The sequence below is a fragment of the Anopheles cruzii genome, chromosome 3 (assembly GCF_943734635.1).
Source record: "Anopheles cruzii chromosome 3, idAnoCruzAS_RS32_06, whole genome shotgun sequence".
Classification (NCBI taxonomy): Eukaryota; Metazoa; Arthropoda; class Insecta; order Diptera; family Culicidae; genus Anopheles; species Anopheles cruzii.
Window position 1 is genome coordinate 52982355 of NC_069145.1, and position 10262 is coordinate 52992616.

At 43.4% G+C, this 10262-nt stretch overlaps 1 protein-coding gene across 1 annotated transcript; it reads left to right on the top strand.

Moving 5' to 3' along the window:
- Window positions 1-4765: 4765 nt before the first annotated feature.
- On the top strand, window positions 4766-6953 carry LOC128270588 (protein Wnt-1-like). Its single transcript, XM_053007999.1, has 6 exons — window positions 4766-5074; window positions 5138-5258; window positions 5720-5982; window positions 6326-6472; window positions 6547-6668; window positions 6752-6953. Exons 1-6 carry the CDS (start codon window positions 4766-4768, stop codon window positions 6951-6953), a joined length of 1164 nt encoding a protein of 387 aa, XP_052863959.1.
- The last annotated feature ends 3309 nt before the right edge of the window (window positions 6954-10262 follow it).

Genomic DNA, 10262 nt, shown 5'->3' on the forward strand with positions numbered 1-10262 from the left:
TTCGTTTCGTTTCATCATCATCATCGCCCTTCGTCGTCCGTTTTTCCATCTCTCTTTCTTTCGTTTTGCTTTCTTTCTGTCTCTCGGTCCCTCTGCTTTCGTCGTCTTGCAGTTCCGATCATCGGTGCAATGTTATGGTTTACGCCTTCAAGAAACGCATATGGTGGCGCAAAAATAATCGAGAATTACGAGTACGAGCAGGGAGTCTTTAATCCATCTTCTGTTTTACACACGACGTGTGGCTGCACTGCCATAACTCTCGAGACCGTCGTTTTTACTGCGAACATGATTTGTATCATGCAAGGAAGGAAAACCGGCATCATTTTATATTCAAGGATATGATGACAGCGTCTGGCGCACTGACTGGCAAGGCTCCAGCGTCAGCGGGCATGTTTGACTCAATTACGAAAGATGATATCTAATCACTCTCCCATCCTCGGCACGATCGCTTAACAACTCGAACTTTGACGCCCGTACCGCTCAAATTGATGCTGTTGATTGGTGGTCTTAACGTTCTCGAACATGTGCAAAAGTAGCGAGGATGTTCTCCTTTTCAAATTACTGTAATACAAAATGAGATCAAATTAGTGTTCTTTTTTCAATTTGGTTATAACATAAAAACGGCTTAATATTTTTTTATTCTTGAACTTTTCACCTTTCAAAGGTTGATTCTTAATTTTTTTAAAATGTAAATCAATTTTGGTCAAATGTTCACCACCATTGGCTTGGCATTAGCTCATTTTTTTTAAATAATAGTGTTCTTTATTGAAGAACTAGGTGTGTCCAGTCCCCCGATACACGTTCCTTTTCAGGCAACCCAGGAGGCCTGGACCCTTACGCAAATTTGGCATTAGCTCATTCGTTCGACCTATTTTTGAGTACATTTTCGATTGCATCTGGTTCTATTTCGTTAATAGCAACTTGAATTTGGGTCTTGAGGTTGTCAATAGGTGCTGGTTTGTTCGCATAACATAAATATCGATTGTCGCTAACGCTGTATGGCACGTAGCGCCGTCCTGTTGAAACAAAATGCCGTCCAAGTTCTCAGCTTCAATTTCACCGAAGAACTAATCAGCCAAAATCCGCACCAAACAGTCAATCGTTGTGTGTATGCATTGGCTTCTCTTGCCTTGCGTGTTGGTTTTCCGAACCTGAATCCGAGGTGAAAATGAGCTTCGATGAAATGTGCTTTTGACGAATGAACGACCTACCACTTTCGAAATATTTTTTTTCTAATTTCCCAATGTTCTGCAACCGAAATTGTATTTTATACATAAATGTTAAAAATCAACCTTTCAAATAGAAGTTCGAAAGCATCGAAAAATATTCAGCCTTTTTTAAATAACCAAATGGAAAAGTGCACGCTAATTTGCTCATCCTGTACTTTAAAACTGATATTCACTCAGTCATACATTTTTTTTTGTATTTTCCATTGATTTAATTCGTTATCTAACGTTGTCTAATTGTTCGATTTAATTGTACAAATTATATTGTACAGTTCAAAAAATTATATCTTTTCCTATTTCATTTCCTATGGCCAATTTTGAATGCTGCACGCTTTCGTAGTTCTCTTATCTTACTTATCTGCATTCTGCAATCGAAATCGCAGAGTTCAGAGTCTACACTTCTTTACGAAGCTATCGAACGCCTAGATTCTGCTTGTTTCGCTCCGATTTTAAGCGCCACTTTCGAGATTGAACCGACACCGGGAAAAAGGATTTTAAATATTCATGTCTACGCGTCGTCATCAAATTCCACACTTCGCTTGCGGACGCAAACACCAGGGACGGGGGTTGTGCAAACTTGCTACATCTTGACTCACTTATCTGTTCCGAATGGATGAACCCGTACCGTCCTAGGCCACAAGGGTTACTGCAGAGCGGGATCAACATTCGTAGCGCTGGTCGCTGTTCTATAGCATCGGCTTCGGCTCCCCTCGTGTAAATACTTTATTAAACGGTTCCGGTTGCAGTCAGCTAACTTTATAAATCATTCATTGATACACCCGTGAAGATAGAGACGCTGAGTCGCAGGTTGCGTTGAAGAGTGAGCCTTACGCACGGCACTCAAACTGCTGAGTTGAAAAGCAGAGAGCAAAAGGCAAATAAATAAATATGATTGCAATCGAAACAACCAATCCGATCGCTGCCCGCAGCTGAGCCAGCGGTCGGCCGTTTCTAGAGGATGTGCTGGTTCATAGACCGAGTCCCAGCGACGTGTCCGGTGGTCCTGTCAACACATCTGCTCCCTACGATGCGCTCATCGGAGCTTCAAACGGCACGCAATGATGTGTTCTTACAAAGCGTAGATTATCCTGATGATTTCTGCTTCCAGACTATGAATGCCCAGCCCAAACAACTTCGATGGTCTTGGCGCACGTGTGGTCGTTTAGCGGATTTTACCCTCAGAACCGACCCATTTCTAAAGACGCACGTTTGCCCACAAGGACTCCACAGTCACTCCCCGTACAAGAATAGCTGTGAGCCTACTGAAGGCGCCGACTATATTTATCGACTTCACGGAAAGTCGGTCGGTTTGTTTGTCATCAAAAACGGGAACTGATATTTTATTTATTGTCAGCTTTTCCCCTTCGCGCTCCCGAGGCGACGCGCTCCGTTGTCCTGGACCGTTCTTCACCCCTTCAACTCAAATCCCGGGCCAGAGCGACGACAACATAACGTTCGTCACCTCAGGCGACGACCCCTCTGATAGGCTCCGACAATCCCCGACGGAAGATGACAAAATAGGCTAGACTAGGCCCCGAACAGAACACCAAACACGAGACATAAAACATATCTAATCCGTCTAATGTTATTACGGCGTATTACAGATCCCATCGGGGCGGGTTTCCGAAACCCGAAAACATCCTGCGCCCTTTTGTCATCCCTTCCGATTGTTTGTTTTCGGTGTATGTTTTTATACTTGCCATAGGCTTTCGAGTGGATCCGGACCATGTTCGTTTCCGTTGGGATGTTTTTTGCTCCTTTGGTGGCTCAATTTCATCGGAGGAATTGGCCTTCCACGCACAGAAGACAGAAGACTAATCCGACAAAATCTGTGAATTGGCTAGGCAACTTTGATCCACTGTTTGATAAACAAACCTACAGTCGGGTTCAGTTCGGTCTAATCGAATCTCCATCTGGAAATAAACACATATTTTCCGCCCTACAATGCGATGCAATTGTTTTTTAATAAATTCCACATGATCGCATCAAAGTTTTCATGTTTAAAAATCACGTCTCATTGTGTTTTCGCTGTGGAACTTGTGGAAAATTGACCTATCAATTAATTGTTGCCAATAGAACATGGCTTTAATTGATTTTACGAAACACTTTCCGATGCGATTGCATCGTTGAAAATTGAAACAAACAAATTGTTCTATAACCAACACAGATATAATCTTTTGTTATAAAGCATTACAACTAAACGGAATATACGACCGATTTTCCGATTTATATATCGATTTTCTCATATTGACTATAACATGTCTATTCGTCAGTATCGTAGTTTCCTCGATCTCGCGCCCTTTTAATGTCTGGTTACCGGTTTTTTGTTCTCGCTTCGCCAGCAGTTATTTAGGTTAGCTAGAATTCTTTCTAGCTAGTCTAGCTTTCTAGCTTTCTAGCGAAACTCTAGCTAGAGCTAGAGTTTCGTTAGAGAGTTCTAGAGTCAGCTTATTCTTACCTCGTTATTTTGTCAACTAGGCTCCGCTGCCCATTGTTATACTAATAATAAATAAATAAATAAAAAAATAGATTTTTGTAACAAATTACCAGAACTAAGCAAAGTATGCCCAATGAAACTTCATTGTTTTGCCATTCCCGATTTTGCCGTCCAGTAATCAGTAACTGCAGATATGGGAACAATTAACATAAACAAAGCTCCATAAGACTCTGTCAAAATCCGTCAAATAAATTACAATTCCAAAAACTCTTTTTTTGGTCAGGCAGTCTGTTTGCATGCCCACTGTCCAGAGTGGCCGCACCATCCGAGACAGGGGCACTCGGTCGAACGCACCCTGGGCTTGGTCGGACTGGGCATGGAAATTTTGATTGCAATTTTACGATACACCATTCGGCGGCGCAGTCAATTTTATAGTGCCACCATCTGCGACCATCGCGTGGATGAAACTGGCCACAGAAGGTGGAACCGCTTCACCGCGCCGGTCGCCGGTCGGATTGCCCAAAATATGACATGTGTTTTACCGGCCCCTGAACCCCTGACTCAGCGGACCGAGGGGATGAAAACTTAATAATGAGTATGTATTGCCGGCGCCTCGTCCTGGTGATCCCGGAAACTGTGGAAGCGGCGTGATGTTATTAAAAATCACTGCCCTGAACCTTCTAGCGGTCGGTTGGCCTGCGCCTGTGATGTGATTCGATCAACCGGAGCTTATTGAACGGACATTTATCGGTCGGTTGTTTTTTTTTTCGGACGGTTGTGGCAACTGTGGTTGAAGAATCATTAAACTTTACGACCCCAAAATGGCTTCCCATTTGTCGCGGGGAAAAACGGGAAAATTCTGTAATATTCTTACCCGTCTCTTTTATCTCATTTTACACTAGAGGGCTTACCGCACGATGATGGCACGTTCGTGCTAGGAAGCGCCATACTCCGCCGGGAGACTTCAACGCAACGTAAGCCCATAAGCGGAAGCTCGGAAGCAGCGACTCGCCGACGCCGCGCCATTCGTGCAGCCTTCCTTCTATTTCCTCCGAGATCCTCCGATACCCGCTGCCGGATGTGCTAGAGCGGGACAGAAATCATGGTACAGCCCAGCGAGGTCCGCCTTTGGCTCAGACCGCTACTGACACCGCTGGCCCCGCTAGTGCCCCGGAGTGTCCGGCGGCCGTCCCGTTCGTTCGATGTACTGCGCCAGGCCCTGCTGCTGGCCCTGCTGATGCTGGTGTACTGCAACGGGCTGACCGCTGGTAGCTGGTGGCGCATCGCTGACCTCTCACTGGATGCGGGCCACTTCCACCGGGACAACCGCAGTTTCGAGCTGTGTGGTGACAGCAGCTTCTTCACACTGGCCCAGCGTGACAAGTGCTTCGATAATCCGGAACTACTGAAGGTATGGTTCCGCTGCCTGCCGTGAAGGGCCGCTACGGTAATAACCAATTTGCACGCTTTGCAGGTGATTGTACATGCGGCCAACACGGCCAAATACGAGTGCCAAACGTACTTCCAGAACAATCGCTGGAACTGCTCGGCCAAGCGTGGTGCCACCATCTTCTACGGGAACTTTGACGACAAAGGTACGTATGGGCTCCTAATCAAATCATTTTGGATCGGTTTGGAACGGTTTTGTTGATTGCCGTGAGAGAAGATTGATGGTCCCGATGAGCGATTGAGTTTCAGAGGCTGAAGTTTGATCTGAAGGTTTGCTTATGACATTAAACTAACAACTTGTTTAATCAAATCAACTCAACAAGAGTAAGGATAGGATGTAAGGATGTTGTATAAATAGTCCAATAGTTCAGCCTAGTTTGATAATTTTTCCAAAAAGTTGGATAAAAGTCCACAACAAAATCGTTGAAAGTTGGGCCTTTAAAAGTTCCAATAAAGCCTATCCAAAACATTGTCTATAATACTCCAAAAATCAATTAACGTTAGCTGGGAGGTCTGACTACGCTCACTGTAAATTATCCTATTCAAAACATTGTCATTTTGTATCGTATCGCAATCGTGTCGCTTATCGCTCAATTATTTCCACCAGGAAACCGTGAAACGGCCTATCTGAGTGCCATAAACTCCGCGTCATTGGCGTGGACCATCACCCGTTACTGCACCAAAGGCGAACTGACCACATGCCACTGTGACCACATCCAGCGCAAGAAGCACAGCAAATGGACCTGGGGTGGCTGCTCGGAGGACATCAACTACGGCATCAAACAGGCGCGAATTTTCACCGATCCACAGGAAAACCGCACGACCAGCTTCGGGCTGATGAACTTACACAACAACGAAGCGGCACGACGAGTACGTAAGTTTGGGCGTTTCCCCGGAGTTCGGAAGTTTCCCCGGGTTGCCGTAAATTAAAATTAATTAAACAATTAATCAATCACGACCATTGGGTTCCAATAGTCAAGAAAATAATTTAACGCATAATTTACAATCAGTATTGACGGCAGAAGTGCGTTCGTAGTTTCTTTAGGACGATCGTATTTGTACACAAAATGATTGAATTGTTTACTTTCGAAATCTAATTACTACATCTTTTTTCTGTGAATCCGAAGCTCTGGCGGCCACACACCAACACTAGTAATGCAAACTGCTCATAACTATCCGTTTCATTTGTATAATTCCGCTTCCCACTGTGAAGATATTAAGGTCGAAGATGGAAAAAGTCTGTAAATGCCACGGAATGTCCGGCTCGTGCACGACACGTGTCTGCTGGCGGCGGCTTCCCTCGATGAAGCTGATTGCAGACACGTTAGGCTCGATGTTCGACGCAGCGGCCCAAGTGAAGGTAGCGTAACTGAGCGAGAGTTCTACAATTGAGTGTTCGACTGATAAAGTTTGCTTTCGTTTGCTCGTATGCAGCCAGTCGAAAACAAGGGTATCATAAAGAAGCTGATGCGCAAGGACGTCGAGTACAAGAAGGTGAATAAGTCCGATTTGGTGTACATTGCCGAGTCGCCCAATTATTGTGAAGAAAACGAAAGGTACGTGCGCGGGCGAAGCAACGCAAGCTTTCCTTCGACGGTGACAACACTCTTCCCCTTGGCCACTTTCTCCCCCCCCACAGTTTGGGCATCTTCAGCACTCGCGGGCGATTCTGCAACCGAACATCGTACGGCATCGAAGGCTGCCGGCTGCTGTGCTGTGGTCGCGGCTATCAAACGCGCGTTCGCAATGTGGAGGAAAAGTGCAACTGCAAGTTCGTCTGGTGCTGCTCGGTGAAGTGTGACACGTGCAGTATGCGCAAGGACGAGCACATCTGCAACTGAAAGGAGCGTGCTACGTGGTACTTGCCGTCCGCGTAACAGCCACCGGCAACGGTTTCCATCCGACATCACGCACGAATGTATCACTATTTATTCATCCATCTCAGATCATCCATCCATCATCATCGTTGTCGTTTGTCGTAACAGTCACTTCTCTACAGGACACTTATAACCCATCCTCCTGCTTCGTGCGGTGCCATCTCTGAAACACTGAAGCGAAGTGGTTGAGTATCCTTACGCACCGGCATCAGCATAAAAGCATCAAACATAATATCTCCAGTCTCGCGTTGGAGCTTGAATTCGCTACGAACACATTTTGTCTAGATCAATATCAACCATTCAACCATTGTTAATTTTTATCATCCGTTTTTTACTATCATTAGCAGCGCCGTCGCCGTGGGTTTTAGTAGTGTTTGAAGAAACACGATCTAGAATAATAAAACGTAGCTGAGAGTGTTTCAATCAGGTCTAGGTTTGAAGTCACGGAAGAAGCTACCAGCAAAAGCACGGTTCATTCATTTGATCTACCGCACAACTTGCTTGCGCCACGATACTGGCCAACCCCGCTCAAGATGGTACTCGACTCGTTTGCGTGTTCCCCCCTTCCCGCCACCCCCTTTTACAATCCGGCAAAAAATGTGTCCATGTTCCGAGCGAACGACATGGTGTATCAAGAGAAGGGACGGAAGGGACGAAAATGAAAGCATTTTGAATTTCTGTGATTTGATTTAAGAAGTTTTTGATATTGTTTTACTCTGTTTGAAACACATTCTCGTGTTGAGTGTATGATTTTAGCTTATCGAATATCACATAATCTAGTTCATAAGTTTGCAGTAAAAACGAAGCGCATCTCTTTCGACGCATTCTGTCGCGCGTCTTATCGGCAAGACGGTGGTGTAGCAGATATAGACTCATTTACTGCTCTTAGTGTTTCAATCGCGGCAAGGAAAAGAAAATTGTATACCGTATTCCAAGAGGGGGTTTCCGGCAGGAACGAGGGAAGGTGTTATCTGGGAACAGTCTTGCAATATATCCGTGTCCGTATAACTTTGTACTTATATCTGCCATGCTCCACATTGTCTCTCGGCTACGTTTACAGAATATTTTGTAAGATGTAATAATGGCTAAAACTTAGTATGATGGTAAGATAAATAAAGCATTGCCCTTTCAACAAACCAACCGACCGTGTCTTTTTCGATTAACGGGTTCGTCGGGTCCGCTATCGTTACAGTCGCTGAACGGTTAGCACACTCAGCGTTCCTTGCGTCACCGATGAATGATTTCGATCGCCGCGCAAGTGAGAGTTTCTGATTTGCACTTGTTCCTCCACTCTGATTTACAGTACTTTTTCCAGGAAATTTTCTCGTATGTTATGGTTAGACAGCTTTGGTCAGTTTTAACTACATTCTCGTGAAATAGTAGTTTAAATGTTCAAATTGACGGGTGGGGTATGTTGAATTCGGTTGTTCATCGTAACTGCGTTAAACAGTTAAAACTTACAGTAAGAAGTCAAAGTCTAATAAAATAAAACATATCTGAAGAAGTTGATGATAATTTCTTTATCTTTTTCAATTGAGAAGACAACCCGGTTGCACTATTGGCTCCTGGGCGTAGCTGCGACTGCTACGATGCCGGTCAACTTTGTTCTAAACCTTATCACATCCAAAGTAAGCCATTATAGTGTGTTGGTAGACCGGTTGTATTCGAAAATGGCGGTGGTCAGAATGTGACAGTCAAAAGTGAATATTTGTTTATTCACTTGCAACTATGAAAATACTATATTCTTACAGCAATGAAGTCGAAAAGCATACAAATACATTATCTGCATGCTAAGCATGAATATCTAACTTAAGATGACTAGGGTTTTTATTTCTTAAGATAATCCGAAGTTCTTTGTCTCAGAAAACACGTTAAATGTGTCAAGTACTTTTGTTCCAAAGCTGTCCACTTATCGCTGTCCTTAATGTTTGTGACAAAACGTAACTCAAAAAGATGTCAAAAAACCTTTCCTTCTAGTGGCAATGAAGATAATGAACAAGATATTGAATTTTGCGACTCAAAATGTTAAAAACTAAAAACTAAAATGAGAGAAATGTCTGACGAAGAAAGGACGAGTAACGTTTATAAATTCGATGTTTCGTACTATTTGGTATTCATTTCGGATTGATGGTATTATAATAACAAATTAAATGTGGTACTTTCTCTTGAAGTGCAAACAAACAACAAACAACAGTGCAACAAACAAACAAACAAACAAACACATAGTTTGTATTTTTTATTTTATTTTTTTTATTTTTGCAGCTCTTATTTTTACAGGACCACATCCCCATGGCTTACAGAAATGCAAAATCATTTGCACTTTTCGATTTTAATATTTTTCCATCATGCTCCATCTAATGGTTCTCCTTTAATACACGATCTCGTCCTACGTCCGCGACACAGCACCCTCTTCCTATCAGCACAAGTGTGCCTCGCCAGTGATGAAAGTGAATTACTTATATCAACTGTTCTTAATAATGTTGAATCACAAAATCTGACACCCTCTCGGCGACAAGGATGAAAATGTAAAAAGTGAGAAAAGTAGGAAAGAATCTGAGCCCGTGGGCCAGCGGTTGTAGTTATATTATGGCTTGAAATAGTTTTGTTTTGCTGTATTTTAAATTTCTTCTATTTGATTTGACCAAGTTGATTTGAATCCATCTGCTCAGCTACACTATTGTTTGTTTCCACCTCATTTAAATTCCAGGGACAATGAGGACAACACGTGCCAATTTGTGCAGCACACACGACTCACATTACACGACTGCATTAAATGCATCAAAACACATACGACAACAACGGGTGACTTGAGAATGTTGGATAGGGGGTTGATACGGTGTTGATACGACATTTAGAAATGAAATTCCACTCATATTTCTCTTATTCGACACAATTGTGTTTGTTTTTTTTAATTTTCGTGCCAATTACGACTTTCGCTGTTTGGTCGTTTTCACCAAGCACACTTACGGTCTTTTAACATTTCATAAGAGGTTTCAGCTTTTTTACCTTTAATTGTTTCCTCACACCCGGCGTGTCCCTCGGCCTGACTGGTACAAAACTCCCAAAAGAATATTCTTGTTCGAAATGCGTCAGCGCGATCGGATGTTAATAATTGACTTTAGACTGCTTTCTGCTAAACGCGTCTTTCTGCGTGTTGATTGACAAACAATAAATTACTATTGCCTGCCTTTTTACACATTTTTTCTCTTCGGCCAACTGAAAAACCCAAACCATTCTCTTTATGCGCTTATATTGTTTCGGTACATGTGCTTT

Excerpts from the sequence above, each read along its gene's own strand:
- LOC128270588 (XM_053007999.1), top strand. The coding sequence starts at position 4,766 with ATGGTACAGCCCAGCGAGGTCCGCCTTTGGCTCAGACCGCTACTGACA. Across the intron at positions 5,983-6,325 it reads ACAACGAAGCGGCACGACGA|ATATTAAGGTCGAAGATGGA; the intron begins GTACGTAAGTTT and ends CCCACTGTGAAG. Across the intron at positions 6,669-6,751 it reads TATTGTGAAGAAAACGAAAG|TTTGGGCATCTTCAGCACTC; the intron begins GTACGTGCGCGG and ends CCCCCCCCACAG.